The sequence below is a fragment of the Leptosomus discolor genome, chromosome 1, assembly GCF_034619465.1.
Source record: "Leptosomus discolor isolate bLepDis1 chromosome 1, bLepDis1.hap2, whole genome shotgun sequence".
Taxonomy (NCBI): domain Eukaryota; kingdom Metazoa; phylum Chordata; class Aves; order Leptosomiformes; family Leptosomidae; genus Leptosomus; species Leptosomus discolor.
Genome location: NC_141391.1, coordinates 46,231,837 through 46,248,989, shown reverse-complemented (window position 1 = coordinate 46,248,989; position 17,153 = coordinate 46,231,837). Strand labels below are relative to the sequence as shown.

Genomic DNA, 17,153 nt, shown 5'->3' with positions numbered 1-17,153 from the left:
CTTAGGAATATCTTCTACAAGGGGGCAAACCAGCAGAAAATATACATACCCTTACATTTATTAAAAGAACGAAGCTGCAGTTTGCAGCCAGTTGTTTGATGGGGGGAAAAAAAAAACAACAAAACCCCACACTTTACCATTTTAAATGCAGTATTCTCTTTCCATTTCACACTGCAAGACATGACATCAAAACCAAGGGCAAGTAAAGGCGATTTAAGTTTGAAAAGAGTTTAAAGAGTATCTTGGAAAAATTAATATGGCTTTCCGTGTATCTACAGTAATCTCTACAGTTCACAGAGCTAGTTCAGTATTCGATTCTGGCTGCATTGCAAAATATGGAATTTTCTTTTCACAAGGCCATGTAAACACTTTTCCCCATTTTTCTCTTTTTATTATACTACCTACTAATAACTAAAAACATTGATCGACCATAAATTCAAAGAGGAAAAGGGGAATGAGGGGGAAAATAAATTGTCTATCAAGCTCTTAAGAAAATTTTGTTCTCTTATGTAGAGGTTTGTGGGACTGGGCACAAGTCATAAATAAGGCTTTGCAAAACTGACCCTTTTTGACTCGTTTAAAAAACAAGGTAGTTTTGAGTACAATAAGAAAATCCACTCAGAAGATTGCTCATATAATACACCAAGCTCTTTTGGTTGTGTACCACCTTTAAGTCTTGCCAAGATTGAGAAGAAGGCCAAATTATTCTCTTTTAATGAAAATGGGGAAAAAGGGAAAGCGCTAAGTATTTACTAGCTGATGAAACAAAAGACAGTGTATTTTGAACTCCTATTCTAACCCTCTAGGTTGTGAAGATAATTATCACTTCATGAACAACAACAACAAAAAAATCTGAAGGGGAAGGGAGTACGTGTGTTGGTCCATTAAAATATTATTTGTACTTCTAGTACTTTTCTTATGGAGCCAATGACTAACCACTCCATTTTTACTGCTGTTATTCAGAACTGTGGAAAAAGTAATGCAACTGAAAAAAATACCATTTATTATTTTGCAAGATTACGTGGAATAAGGGTACAAAAACCCAAAATAAAAACAACACTTGCCTAGAAAAAGACCCCACAACCAGAAGGATCACATTAAACTACTGGACAAATAAGTAATTTAGGTTCTCCTGTCCTGTTCTGCCCCACTGGGGAAGGGAAAAAAAAAAAAAAAAAAAGCCTAACCAACCAACCAAAGCAAACAAATAAACCCCCCCCCAAACCCAAATCAACAAAATACTCCCTAAACCCAAGAATAGGTACTCAAACTCCTGAATGAAATATTCATCATAACTAAAACTCCACAGATACAGGGTGTCTTTCGTTACTCACATGACAATACTGCCTAGACACTTCACCCTCTAAGAAACTAAAGTTTCATTATACAATGAGAGTGATGACTAGAAGTGATGGTCAGCACTACAAAAAAATAGCAAGAGCACAGACTTAGTATGACAGGCAGTGATTTTAACACACAAACAGCCTAATAACTTTATCGTAGAACCATAAAAAAAAAAAAAAAAAAGAAGATTAAGGAGACTCAAAACAGGCAAATGAGATCTCTCTGTGTATCAAGAGGGTTTCATTCAGGGCTGGGAAAAAAAGTGACAAGAGATCCTTCTGAAAATTTACTAAGTAGATGATAAAAACTGGCAGCATGAGCCCCTGTGTAAGAGAGACTGACAGATGTGTAACAGATGAACAATAGAAAGCAGGGTACGAAGAACTCTAGAAACAAACAATATGGAACTTATCTTTCACATGCAGACATTCAATGAGGAAAAAAAAAAAAAAAAAAAAGGAATTCAGTCAATGCCACAGGCAGGTAAGTAATCTTTTGCAACTGTTCTGAATGGATAAAAGCAAGACAAGACTGTATTTAGCAGGGTCAAGGAGAAGAAATTTTGTAGGAATAAAAAGTTGTTAGGAACCAAGGAAAGTTCTTTAGAGGGACAAAAATCCGTATTAGATGCAACACAGTGAAGGCAGAAAAAGAAACGTCACAAGCAACAGCTTCAATTTTGGCAAGATACTTTGGCAAGCTATTACTTTAGTAATAACTAAATTAAAGCTCCTTTTTTTCTCCCTTAGTCTTTTCCTAGGCCAGTCAAAGATGCTGGTACAAAAAGGAGTCAGTTATGCACCAGGAGGTGAAGCAACCACTCCCCTGCTGACAAAAGCATTCCTGTTTTAGGACAGCAGGCAGTTCTGTATGCTTTTTAGACAGCGTCATTCATAGGGAGGGACCTCTGCTGCTTTGCCTTCCAATTATTCAGCAATTACCCAAGTAATTTTGTTCCACAGATACCTACTGGACAGAGCAGTTAGGGTACTTTGAACTGTTATCAGAGGGCTCACTCACTCTCAGCTGTTTACCTTGTCTTAGCTTATTGATACTACATACTCAGGTTAACACAAAATAGCAGCTTTGAATTTCTGTAGATCTGCACAAAAGGGTATTAGATACTCTCTCATCCACTGCTTATCACACTGCTGACTATTGTTAATCTCTATGTCTTTGAGCATTTACCTTAGAAGAAGAAAAAAAAAGGTAATTGGCTACATTACAGAAGTCTTACAGGGGCTCAGGAAGAAGAACAATACACCACACATGTCTGTATCTATTTATTAACTTTTTCAGAACTTTATGATTGTTGTCATAAGTTCAGTCATCTCCTTTCTTGTTGTATTAAAATACCTTCCTGAAAACCACTTCTTTGTTTTTCACTGGTCCAGGTAACCATTACACAAAAAGTCACTTTTGAAATTACTTTCCACACACACCCACAGATAAGGATCTGCCCTTCTCATTAATTTCTCTTCCTTCCCCCCCCCCCCCCCCCCCCCCCCCAATTTCCAGAAGGCTCTTCCTTCTCACCTGATTTTACTGTTTTCAACTAGCTAAGGGAGAGTGCAGAGAAGATGGAGACAGACTCAACAGCGCACAGTAAAGAAACAGTGGACATAGGCTGGAACACAGGAAATTTGAACTTGATAAGGAAAGCACTTAACAATAAAATTAAAAATTAATGAACACGGTCAAACACTAGCACAGGCTGCCCAGGAGTCTGTAGAGTCTTCATCCTTTGAGGAATTCAGAACTTGACAACTTCCCGAGCAACCTGTTTTGAACAGAACATGGTTGGACTGCAGAACTCTAGAGGTCCCTTCCAGCCTACCTGATTCTATTCTAAATCACCACAAACCGTAACTCAGAAAGTCTAAATGTTAGTTAATACCAAAAACACTACAATAAGCACATTTAGGCACATTACCTATGTGGTATACCCTATGTGGTTTTCACTGTCAGTACCACTACTTTAATCTACTAACTGTTAGGAATTGAAAGAAGCACAGAGCAGTTATCTTTAATATATGATTCTGCTCTGAGGCACACTGGCTGCCTTTAAGGCTCGTGAAATTTATTTATTTAAAAAAAGTGTTCATGCTTATTTATTTATTTTTAAAGAGCCTCAAAAGTAGAATGGAAACCCAGGAGACAAAGGCAACCTAGCAATGTCTTGACAAGGGTGACTTGACTTCAACAGTTTAAAATAGTACTTCTGCCAATACAGTTACATAGCCAGTAGAAAAATTCAGTTTATGGAATTGATGGAGATGTGGAAAGGGTAACTGGGGTAAGAAAAAGGGTGCAATTAATTTTAACAGGAAATTTCTGAAGTATTTAATGCACAATTTAAATATTGTCTGAAGTAGTGATGCTCTTTTCCATTTTGTCACTTGCATGCAAAACCAAAGTGAGAATACTGAAACAAAATGGACTTTGAAATTTAGGCGTGATTGAAGTTGAACAGCATTTACAAATATTTCAAGAACGACACATTCTAAATGCTAAGACACTATACTCAAGACTTTGAGTTTTCCACATTTTACTGTGGTATTTGTATACAAGTTGGAACCATGAAAACATAAAATTGGAAAAACACACAAACGTTTCCAGACACTCAGATGACACTCAGATGCAAAAGTCAAAGAGCTTTTGTGGGAAGAAACAGCTGTTGTAATTCTCTTCTAAATGCAAATGCAAACCAAGACACCAACAGAGTCTACATTTTATTGTACTTCTGCTCAGTGGATTAAAGCATCGCTGTATCACAACAAAACCACAGTGAAGACTTTCTTCTGCAAAAACAAAACATGCCTGTGGCTTTAGGAAACTGTAAGGACTAGATCTAAATAACCCAATTAAGACAATATTTTGTAATTTTTTCATTAAAGCATAAGAATTTTTGGCACTTTGTTAAATTAAAGCTAATATTTTTCCTTAGAAAGTAGTAAGACACTGCATAAAATACGTCTGATGGAATTATCACCAAGAAAAAAAAACAACAGAAAAACACATTACAATTAATATAAATCCACAAATAGATTCAGCCCTTCAAGTATGCAATTCTTATTAAACTAACCTATATTACAAATATAAATGCACAGTATTTTGCTTTCAATTCTTTATACATCATTTCTAGAGGCATATTACAAAAAATTGTTTCAGAAGTGAAATTCCTTTACAGAAATATGGGAACCACCAAAACAATATTTTATTGTTTGGGCATTATAAGGATATATTTCTTAATTCTTTCATTATTACATTTATGGAATTAAAATGAAGGGATCCTTTTCCGATGCATTTTAGAGAAGGCTTCTTTCAGACCATTAATCAAAGTGACTGATATGACAAGATGGCAGCAGCTGTAGAAACTTTAGTTCTCTACAGCAGGTCAAAAGCCACATGAGAAGCAATTACATGGCTTTAACTTACATGAGTTGCATTATTCTTCTTTACCAACTACTCCTCACTTAGAGTGGCCACTGTATGGTCCTGCTCAAACAGGAGATGCTCTATTACAATAAACTTACTTGGGAAAGTCAAGATTTATTACAAATTCTTTAATATCCTCAAGCGTTGTATTTCAGGACCTCATAATAAAGTTCAAGGAATACAGCCCACTTATTATCACAATTTTTAAATTTTTTTTTTTTCAAAATTAGCAATGAAGGAAAGAAAAAAAGAGAACACTTTCAACTTCATCAAAAGTGTGAGAAATCTTACACCCACAAAATTCTTATCCTTCCAATGGTGTTAGTTTCTTCAGAGCGTCTAAAAGAGCAACACTGACTTAGGGTTAGTGCTCCCAATCTTCACAATGAGAGGTACATATTTTTAACATAGCCATCAAGCAGTTTCAAAACTCAATGCTCAGTATCCCCAGGCACTGCTGTATATATGGAACCAGGACATCACACAGGCAGCAATGCATAGTGCCCAGAAAGCTGGGCTAACCAGCTGACCCAGGCTTCCTCCAAAACCACCCCAGCGAGCAAGAGCTTTAGAATGCACTGAACAAAGACCCGAGGTGCCGAGCCACTGCTTCAAAACAGGACACCAAGTGTGAAAAACGAGTGCGAGACCTGTTCCTATGATCTAAACAATTACTCATAATGGGCATGAGCCAGATCAATCCACTCTTCCAAATAAGCTATTATACATATTATTTTTACAGTGTACTAAAACAACATTTGGATTCTGATTCTGCTGGTCCTTTAAGCCAAGGAAAATGTGGAAGCAGAGAACAGCATCTTCAGTGCAATGAGATAACGTGTTGCATGAACCACTATCACTTGTTTTCCACTCTGTAGCACCCCATTCACTTAAACTGTTCAAGACAGTAAGGGTTTCCTTGTTACAATTTTTAGTTTATGTCATTGAAACAAAAACAAGAAACTGAGCAAAAAAGAGCACAATAACAGGCCAGAAGCAGCATGTATAAGTAGAGGAACGAAATACATCATTTTCTTAGCTTTCAATTACTGAGGAACATACAAAGACAGACTAAGTCTATCCTTCAACTATTCCTGTAAGTAATGCTCTAAACCCCCAAAACAAGTTACAATTTTCCCTTTGTTACATGTCTACCTATTTAAACTCAGTAAGACATATATACAGCTTGAGATATTTTAAACGAGAAGCAACATATAACAAGTGGTGTCACAGTGGGCGTCTACAATCCCTTTGTATTTGTCCTTGTGCTTATTCTTTGCTGTGCCACAGCCTCAACACTTCCCCTTTGTTGGGGCTCTGTGGAAGGCTTTCTGGGGTATTCTCTTTACAGAAAGACACAAACTGAGTCCTGGTCTTCCACTTTCTACTCAATAACAGGCTGTTTTCCAAGCATGCACACTATCTCCACTGTTTCCACTCTGCTTACAACAGAAGAGTGAAACTCCACTCCCCTACCCCCAACCAAAAAAGTAAGCTTAGCTAAGCATTTTCAGAAGGATATCTCTGTTTCTTCACATCCAACATCCTTTCACTCCAACACAGTAGGTTATCTCTGAGTACTACCACCCAACGGACTTCAGGAATCATGGGCATTGCCTTTCCAATAACTTTGATCAGTAGGGCTTTCTTTTGGGAAAGCTTGTGTGATAAGTGTTTCTGAGTTCATAAAATGGAAAGACCTTTTAGGAAGAGTACTGTTGGTTTCCTAAAGATAATTAATCTCTGTATTTGCCCAAACCCTTAAGAAATGTGTTCCATAATCAGGTCAAGACTGTATCCAGTTTCTGCCATTTGTTCTATATTTTTGTGATCTTTATTGCCCCTGTGACTTTAAAGTCACAGCTGTCAAGGGTGTCCATGGACTACAATTAATTTCTTTATGTAGCTGACTCTTCGTACCTTAATGACTTAAAAAAAAAAAAGTAGGATCAAAGGACTGAAAATAATGCTGGAAGGTAACTAAGAACCAGCACATAAACCCTATGTGGCAAGAGAAACTCAAGCCACAGCCAACTCTCAGCAGTTTAACTCTGAACTACCTGAAGCCAGTGCTTGAGCTTCATAATCAGATGCAATCAGTTACTCTATCCTTATCTGGATATAATGAAGTCATGAGTTGACATGGTACCTTATCTAGGAAGTAGGATATTTCTTAATACGTGCGAGATGAAGAAAGGTAAGAGAGAATGAAGAGGGGTGGCAGATCAAGAAAGATATCCACCAATACTGCTTTTTTGTTTATCTAAGCTTGCTAGGGAATCAATCATGGGTTGCAATCCAGACTGAAGCGACATTATGACGAATAATCAGCTTGTGTCTGAGCTCTTCACTCCAAAAATTTGCATGCAGTCTGACTTGTTTTTTCGAGGGGTTGTGGGGTTTTTTTGGTTTGTGCGGGGGGGGGTTTTGGTGGGTGTTTTTTTTTGGTTTGGGTTTTTTTTTGGTGGTAGAAGAAACTGAGAACAAGATACATGGACAAACATCACCTGGTAAACAGTAGGCAGATAAACATTTTCTTGCTTTCTGTCTCCCATTACTGGGGAAAGTCTTCCAAGAGATTTAGGAAGAAGGGTAGCACTGGTCACATCACGCCCCCCAGCTGAAGGTCAAAGAGAAGAAACCAGTCCCTGTCATCCCTGCACACAAAGTGGAGCTTTGTAAATGCCGAAGCATCAACTCTTCCTGTATCACAGGTGGACTAACAATTAGTTCTATCAGACTGTGGAAGCGGAAGAGACAAAAATGTATTGTGACAGTTAAATTAGCACTCTATGGTACATTTAAGTACGCTGACTTCTCTCTTAAAACAATCACTATAGATACCTGGCTGTGGTATTCAGAATGAGTCACTGCCACTGGAAATCTTTACACCTAAGAAAGAATATTCCCATTTATCCTCACCAGCCAGTTTCTGAACATTTAAATAGTTTTAACACGTACGCACAAAGACAGGTCCTATATACACTAAGGATTTAGAAATTCCTAGTCTTGCATTATAACATAAATGCTTTCAGACAGAGAAAAACTGTCAAGATATTTTGGAACGATTTCACATACCCTAAACTGAGAAATACCAGTTCTTTTCCATTATTGTCTGAATTCCTACCACAAAGATTGAAAGAGTCTCAAATTTACAACTTACAGTTCAAAATTAGAGAGCACACAGTATGGTAAGAACATACTAAAAGCGAATAAACCTGTATTTAGTACATTTCCTTTCTAGTTGGTATTAAAAAAGGGAATAAAATTATTGGTAGAATAACCAGAATAGGCTATTTGTTAAATAGTAATGATAGTTCTGACTACAATCTGATACTTAAGAATCCACGCATCTTACAGGTGACTGGAATTTTTTCTGGTTTTAAGAGCTCACTACCACACCCAGCAATAACATTAACAGGAGTATGTTCAAAGCATAGTCTAACACTCAAGTAAAACAAATAAAATACAATTTAAAAAACCCCAGCAAGTAACAAAAATAAACACACCAAGAAACACATGGGTAGATATCTGTGTAAAGAGATATAATATATTAAACTACTACTAGACACATTTATTACAGCTATCAGGGGCACAACATTGTTAGGGGTTTTTTTAATCATGAAGAATTCTAGAATATTTTACAGAGCACAGCACAGAGTACCATGAAAAAAGTCTGTCCTTGCAATTAGCTCAACAGGATTTTTAAAAATTGCATCACAACTTCATTTGAATCTCAAATTACTATTATTGTTGTTTTAAACATAAGCAGGATATGAATAACTTGTGACTAACAGCCCTGTTGTTATACCGTTTACCACTATACTAATGAGATTAAAAGAACACTAATAACGTAAGGTGTATTCATAATCAACACCGACCATTTTTTCCCTTTTTCTTTTTTTTTTTTAAACATACACACCTCAGTGTAGATAACAACAACCACCGCTCATTTAAGACTGGACAAATATAGTGAAGGAGGAAATCTAACTAGTCTAAAGCGGCCTTTTCTGTACAGAAATACTAACAAGAAAATCCTTGTGAAGTAAAAGTTCCTATAATCCATAATCACCCACAACTGACAGGTATCATCCATCATCAATGCAAAGCCAATGGGCAAGAGACACAGATTTTAAACTCACTTCAAATTGTTCATTTAACATTTTTCTAGGATTGTCTCCATAGAACATAAACATGTAGTGACATAAAATAATCCAGATTAAACAAAAGGCATTAGTTTTTCCTCCTCAATTTCTCCACTACAGCTGACAGGACTTTATTTGTACCATGATGAGCTCATCTCAACATCTGGAAAGTGAGAAGTCAGAGAATTTGAAATTCTACTAGTCATTTATTCACACTTATTTTCTTCTAAACTGGAATTTAGTTTCTCAATTTCTAAATTAAAAAAAAAAAACAAACCTAAAACATGAGGAAATTAAAGCACACATTCAAGAAAAGCTCCCAGGCAAGGCTGTTAATTTTAACTCAGGACTGGGATTAAAAACTTCTCAAATTGCTCCACAGCAGCAATACCATAAGAATTGTAAAATTATTTGTCCTAGAAAGCTATAAAGCCAAGTACAAAACGACCCAGCATCAAGCAACCCTTCACTCTCCTGCAGACACAGTTAGTATATTACAGCAACAAAAAAATTACATTCTTCAGACACAGAAACTCCTAATTTCCAAAATATTTCAACAATATAGTTTTTAAAATGTCATCTTACTGCTGGAAGCTTAGGAGTCTTTTGGCTTAAATACCATCCTTAACATTATCAACGGACCTGCTGGGATCAAAAGCTGAAGTCTAAAATTTATTAAAGGTACTCAAAATTATCACTGAAAACATAATGAAGGGTTGGAGTACATGCGAATTCCTTTCAGCTAGAGTTTATCTAGTGCCTACATTGTATTGTGGAGTAGAACAAATTTCCTTTCTCTGGAATCTGTGGATTCTACTACGCTAACAAAGCCAGTAACAACCAATCATACAAATATTGTCATGAATAAGCAGCAGAGTGCAAATATGATAAAATTACATTATTTCTTATGGTCAGCCAAAGAAGAAAGAGACCACCACACAGTGATGTGAGCAGATCCATACAAGTGCACAAAGCCATCATGTACAGGTCAAGAACTATCACATATTATATATAAATATACAATAATGTTTTAATCATTAATTAACAAATTAAACTCCACCTTGAAACACATCAGCGATTACATTACATTAATAGCCAGACCACACCTACTCTCTTTTTCCTTTCCTGTTTTTTCTTTCATACAGTATCTTTATATGACACTATGTACTCGGAGGTTTCAAAGGAGGTTCCCATACGGTCCAATATTAGAAGACTGAGCGCAGACCCCCATGGGGGAGGAAGGGGTTACTCTTGTCGGAGAAACAGGAGCTTTTACTACATAAAAATGAAATGGGCCTAGAGCTGCAGAGACTAAAGGTTACCTTAAATAAAAGCTGCCTACCTGATTCGTGACCTGAAAAGAAAGCAGAAAACACAAATGAATTAAGACCCCGGTCAGATCGGCGGGCTAAGACCTCCCCCGTTCCCTTCCCCCACCAGCCAACCCTCAGCCCGCGACGCTGAGCCCGGAGCGGCCCTGAGCCCTCTCCCCTCCGCCATCCTGCCTCCCGCCAGCAGCCAGGCAGGCAGGCAGGCAGGCAGCCCTCCCGCGCACCCCGCAGCCCCCCACTCCCAAGCTGGGCACTCACGTCAGGGTTGGCCTCCAGGGGCAGCCAGCGATGGGGCTCCATGGCGGCAGCGCAGCTCCAGGTACCGGCTCTGGACTGAGCCTCGCAGCGCAGCACGGCACTGACAGCGCCCCACGCCGCCTCGCCTCCGGCCTGACCCGCGACCGCACCACCGAGCCGCACGGGAGGAGGGCGGACAAGAAGCCAACCCTCCCGCACCCCCACGCACCCTTCTCTCCCGCTCCGAAGCGGCGGGCCGAGGTAGCTAAGACCCCGATGAACGCCTTCCCCCTGGATGCTATCGGGCAACGACGGCCGGAAGATTTCCCCCTCCCCACCCTCTCGGCTCCCCCTGGTCGATGGATTCTCCCAGCGGGGCAAGGGGTGGTGCCTCGGCCGCCCCGCCCCGCGCTTGCTCCCGACCGTCGGGGCCTGCCGCGGTGCGCAGGAGCCGCTGGGGGGCGCCCCACCGCCCCCGTTTGCGGGGCACCCCGAGGCCGACCCCAGGCCCGCCGCAGCCGGAGCCCCCGCGGGAACTGGGGCTGGATGGGGAGCACGCGCCCAGCGCTGGGAACAGCGGGGCCCAGCGAACGGCAGCCGTTCTCCGGCGGTGAGGCACAGACAGCGTTCAGGAAAATACCCCCGAGGGCAGGGGATGGGCCGTGGAGCAAGGCGGGACGAAGGGTTCAGGTGGAACTGTAGGGCAGCGGCAGTGAGGTGCCTCCACATCGCCTGAGAAGGCTCCAGCGCGTGTAGCAGCAAGAACACAGGTGGTGAGGTCCCCGTATGATCTTCTGAAAATTACTGTCAGATGTGTTAAACCCACTGAAAAACAGCATTTCTCTTCTAATGCCTGGAATCCCCTCGTACTTGTCCATCTCAGGAGCATAAACATACCATTTCTTAGCTTTTTGGCTAAGATCAAGCACAGTATAATATATACATATCATATCCTGTGTAATGTACGTTTTATATATATATACACATATCAGATTTAGCATAATTCAGGAAAGCTAAAAATGAAGGAACCCATAATTTTTTGGCCCCAGCCCTCCCCAACTCCTACCCACAGCTCCATACAAACTGCAGACAACCTCCGTGGCCCCTTGCAGCACTTGCATGGGGCCTTGCATTTCCCAAAGCAGACATTTGGAGGTTTTTGTAGAAGCCCCTGGGCTGGACCTCCAGGCCTGCCCAGCCTGTGACCAAACAGAGCTGGGGCAGCAGGAAGTTGGTGGCTGACCGTGCACGTACATCTGGGGTGGGAAGAGAGGCTGCACGAAGGTCAGAAACGGCCAGTTGACACGCAGTTCCATAAGAGTCTTATGGACTTATAGTCCCACAAGAGAAGGAAGGAGTGCGATATGAGCAAACGGCATTTCTGGGTGCTGTAGAGATGGGAGTACCGAAGTACCAAGTGGCCAGAAGGGTGGGGGATGGGGAGTACCGTACTGCTGGCTCTGGAGAACCCCAGTTAACAGACACACTTTCACCTCTCTGCCTGAAAAGCTTTTTGAAGAATGTCCTGTAGTTCTTTCAAGAGCAATGGCGACAGTTTAAAACCCGATATACCCGCCAACTGGGCAAAGCCACCAAGGCAAAGGGCCCTGGAGCAGAGGATCGCGCTGAGGAACCCTTCCTGAAGCGGCAAAACCGCGGCAAGAACGAGGCGACAAAAGCGCCGGGAGCGAGAGGGTGCCCCAGCGCCCCGAGAGGGCAGAGCGGGCGCCTGACGGGGTCAGCTGGGACCCGCCGTGGGCGGGACAGGAGTGGCGGCGGCAGTTGAACAGCCAGTGTGGCCGCCATGTCGGCGTGACTGACGGCGGCCAACCCCCGCCAGGCGAGAGCAGCCCCAGGGAGCGCGAGCGAGCAGAGCGCGGCCACCAGGGCGGGCAAAGGGGGCGCGGGGCGGCCGTTGGGGCGGCGGTTGGGGCAGGCGGGGCGGGCGGGGCGCGGTCCCTCTCCCGGCTCTAGAGGCCAACTCCACCGGTGGCCATCGCCCTCCCAGAAAACGACCCAACTGCGGTTTCCACCCGGCCGAAAGCCACCGCCAGAAGGAATGTGGCGACCCAGGCGGAGCTCCCGCACAACCCCGCAGCTGTGCAGGTCTCTGGCTGCCGGGAGTGCCTGAGCCTGTCCCTGTGCCAGAGGGCAGCAGGGACAGCAGCTGTGTGCGGTGTGAGCAGGTGGCCGATGTGCTCAGCCTGGTGGCAGAGCTGAGAGGCAGTGGAAAGGTTAAGGAGCATGAGGGAGTGTGAGAGGGAGAGAGATGGGTGGAGCCCCACCCTGCCATCCCTGAGGCAAAGGCAGCAGGTGGAGGCTCCACAAGAAGCAGAGGACTCCCTGCCCTCTTGCCACCAGGCAGAAGGACGGGACGTAAGGCGTTGGGGAGGAAATGGAAACGGGTCCCTGTTCTGGGTGGCAGGCAAATCCCCTGCCGGCCTCCCTCTCCTTCCCACTTGCCCTTACATAACAGATATGGGGCTGTAGAAATTGAGGGCCATGCAAATGAGGAGGTAGATGAAGGTCCCTCCAGGGAGTTGCCTAGGGAGAGTCAGTCAGCCCCATGCATTGTGACTGCCTCTGTTAAGAAAAAAGAAGGAGGGTAATTGTAGGCGATTCCCTTCTGAGGGGAACAGAGGGCCCAATATGCCAACCAGACCCATCCCACAGGGAAGTCTGCTGCCTCCCTGGGGCCCGAGTTAGAGATGTAACTAGGAAACTCCCTGGTCTGGTACGGCCCTCTGATTATTACTCACTATTGGTTGTGCACATTGGCAGTGATGAGGGTGCAGAGAGAAGTTCCAAAGGGACTTGAGGGCCCTGGGGCGATTGCTTGAAGGATCAGGAGCACAGGGAGTGTTTTCCTCAATGCCTTCAGTGGCAGGGAAGAATACTGAAAGGAACAATAAAACACACCTGATGATTAACACATGGCTCAGAGGCTGGTGCCATCGATGGAATTTTGGCTTTTATGATCATGGGGAGGTTTACACGGCACCGGGCCTGCTGGTGACAGATGGAGTTTGGCTTTCTAGAACGGGGAAAAGGATTGTCGCACATGAGTTGGCTGGGCTCATTGAGAAAGCTTTAAACTAGTTTTGAAGAGGGAAGGGGACAAAACTTTTGATGAACCTGTGGCATGCCCGCTGTTGGGGGTAAAATCGAAAGCTCAGCTTAAGTGCATCTACACTAATGCACACAGCATGGGCAACAAACAGGAGGAGCTGGAAGCCATTGTGCAGCAGGATAGCTGTGACTTGGTCGCCATCACAGAAACATGGTGGGATGACTGCCATGACTGGAGTGCTGCAATGCATGGTTATAAGCTCTTCAGAAGGGACAGGCAAGGAAGGAGAGGCGGTGGGGTGGCTTTGTATACTTGAGTGTTTCGATCGTGTAGAGCCTAATGATTGTGAGGACAAGGCCGAGTGCTTATGGGTAAGGACGAGGGGGAATGCCAACGAGGCAAATATCCTGCTGGGAGTCTGTTATAGACCACCCAAACAGGATGAAGAGGCAGATGAAGCATTCTACAAGTGGATGACAGAAGTCTCTCAATCGTTAGCCCTTGTCCTCATGGTGGACTTCAACTTACCAGATGTCTGCTGGGAATAGAACACAGCAGAAAGGAAACAGTCTAGGAGGTTCCTGGACTGTGCAGAAGAGAACTTCCTGACACAGCTGGTAAGGGAGCCTACCAGGGAAGGTGCCTTGTTTGACCTGCTGTTTACAAAGAGGAAGGACTACTGGGAGATGTGGTGGTCTGAGTCCGTCTTGGGCTTAGCGACCGTGAAATGATGGTTTTGCCTGTTCAGGACACTGGTTGAGAGAGTCCCTTGAGAGACAGTCCTGAAGGGCAAGGGGTGCAGGAAGGCTGGACATTCTTCAGGGAGGAAGTCTTGAAGGTGCAGGAGCAGGCTGTCCCTGTGTGCTGGAAGACGAATTGTTTGTGGAGGATGACCGGCCTGGCTGAACAGGGAGCTTTGCTGGAGCTCAGGGAAAAAAAGACAGTTTACTACTCCTGGAAGTAGGGACAGGCAGAGTACAGGGATCCTGTTAGGTCATGCAGAGGGAGAATTAGAGAGGCAAAAGCCCAATCTGGCCACTGTCATGAGGGACAACAAAAAATGTTTCTACAAATACAGTAACATCAAAAAGAGAGCCAAGGAGAATCTCCATCCTTTATTGGGTGCGGAGGGGAACATTGTCGGCAAGGATGAGGAAAAGGCTGAGGTACTTAATGCCTTCTTTGCCTCAGTCTTTAGTAGTCAGACAAGCCATCCTCAAGGTAATCAGCCCCCTGAGCTGGAAGATGGCGACGGAGAGCAGAGTAAACTCCCCATAATTCAGGAGGAAGCAGATAATGACCTGCTTTGCCACCTGGACACTCACAAGTCTATGAGGCCGGATGGGATCCACCCCAAGACTACTGAGGGAGCTGGTGGAGGAGCTGGCCAAACCACTCTCCATCATTTATCAGCAGTCGTGATCAACGGGGGAGGTCCCAGACGACTGGAGGCTTGCCAGTATGATGCCCATCTGCAAGAATGGCCAGAAGGAGGACATGGGGAACTAGAGGCCTGTCAGCCTGACCTTGGTACCAGGGAAGATTATGGAGCGGTTCGTCTTCAGGGTGCTCATATGGCATGTGCAGGACAACCAGGGCCTCAGGTTGTCCCCCCTCATGAAGGGCAGCTCCTGCTTAACCTACCTGATTTCCTTCTGTGACCAGGTGACCCGCCTAGTCAATGAGGGGAAGGCTGTGGATGTCATCTACCTGGTCTTTAGTAAAGCCTTTGACACCATCTCCCACAGCATTCTCCTAGGAAAGCTGGTGGCTCACAGCCCAGACAGGTGCTCTCTAAGCTGGCTTAAAAACTGTCTGACGGCTGAGCACTGAGAATTGTGGTGAATGGAGTTAAATCCAGCTGATGGCCGGTCACAGGAGGCATCCCTCAGGGCTCAGTCTTGTTTAACATCTTTACAAATGATTCGGATGGGGGGACTGAGTGCTCCCTCAGTGAGTTTAAAGGTGACACTAAATTGAGTGGGAGTGTTGATCTGCTCGAGGGCAAGAAGGCTCTGCAGAGGGATCTGGACAGGCTGGATCGATGCACCGAGGCCAAATGTATAAGGTTTAACAAGGCCAAATGCCGGGTCCTGCACTTGGGTCACAACAACCCCATGCAGCGCTACAGGCTTGAGGATGAGTGGCTGGAAAGCTGTCCAGCAGAAAAGGACCTGGCTGGGCAACACCCAGCTGAACATGAGCCAGCAGTGTGCCCAGGTGGCCAAGAAGGCAAACAGCATTCTGGCTTGCATCAGAAATAGTGTGGCCAGCAGGAGTAGGGAAGTGATTGTGCCCCTGTACTTGGCACTGGTGAGGCCACACCTCGAATACCATGTGCGGTTTTGGGCCCCTCCAAGAAAGACATTGAGGTGCTGGAGTGTGTCCAGAGAAGGGCAACGAAGCTGGTGAAGGGCCTGGAGAACAGGTCTCACGAGGAGCGGCTGAGGAACTGGGGTTGTTTAGCCTGGAGAGGAGGAGGCTGAGGGGAGACCTTATCGCTCTCTACAATTACCTGAAAGGAAGTTGTAGTGAGGTGGGGGTTGGACTCTTCTCCCAAGTATCAAGTGTTAGGACGAGAGAAAATGGCCTCAAGTTGCGCCAGGGGAGGTTTACATTGGCCCTTAGGAAAAATTTCTTTACTGAAAGAGTGGTGAAACATTGGAAGAGGCTGCCCAGGGAAGTGGTGGAGTCACCATCCCTGGAAGTGTTCAAAAAACATGTTGATGTAGTACTTTGGGACATGGTTTAGTGGGCATGGGTGGTGTTGGGTTGATGGTTGGGCTTGATGATCTTAGCGGTCTATTCCAACCTTATGATTCTATGATTTAGAGAGTCTTGATGCAAATCACATCCCGTTCTGTAAATGTCAAGTTTATGAAAAGGAGTAAACTATCTAATTATGTTTTTATTTTATTTTAATCCCTGTAATCACTTAGCAGGGTTGTCAACGGTTGAGGCTGAGCTGGCCACTGACTGACAGATGCTCTCTGTTATCCCCTCTCCCCTCCCAAGAGGGGAAGGGAGAGAGAACAAAGGAGAGAGACTTACTGTTTGGAAAAGAAAACTGAAACAGCTTTAACAAAACAGTAATAATTAAGGAAAACATAATAATAATAAAATAACAAAATATATACAAATATCTACAAAACCAGTACAAAACCAATACTGAAGCCAACTCCCCCCACGCTGATGACAATATGTCACCAGTGATGCTGCAGGGCTGGCACTGGGGAAGTCCCAGGCTGGACTCAGCAGCAGACAGGAACTGGATGCAGGAGCTGGATTCAGCTCAAACCAGGACACAGGACTATGGTGATGCCACATGCTTGTGCCTCAAGCTCCTGTATTAACCTGTCAACAACACTGCAGCGTATCTCTTCAGCGATCGAGTCTACTTGTGGCTCATGAGATTGCTTTTCTAGCTCCCATACCAACCGTCTCCTCATATTACGTTCCCAGTCCTTACCCAGCTAAAAGGTGGGCCTGCACTATCAGATCACCATCACAGTCTGCATCGACCTTCCTCTGCCACAAAAAGCTTCACAGAGCGCACTTACAGAAGGCAGCAGATACACAGATTAATTC

The 17,153-nt window shown here is 44.0% G+C and overlaps 1 protein-coding gene across 1 annotated transcript in view; it reads right to left on the bottom strand.

Moving 5' to 3' along the window:
• The window catches only part of UCHL3 (ubiquitin C-terminal hydrolase L3), a 48,276-nt gene extending 37,718 nt beyond the window's left edge, over positions 1-10,558 (bottom strand). Inside the window, exons 1-2 of the mRNA XM_086482003.1 lie at positions 10,517-10,558; positions 10,270-10,281 (exon numbers count right to left, since the gene is read on the bottom strand). Coding sequence (XP_086338129.1) covers positions 10,270-10,281; positions 10,517-10,558 — 54 coding nt within the window. The remainder of the gene's footprint in view (positions 1-10,269; positions 10,282-10,516) is intronic.
• Positions 10,559-17,153: the final 6,595 nt, after the last annotated feature.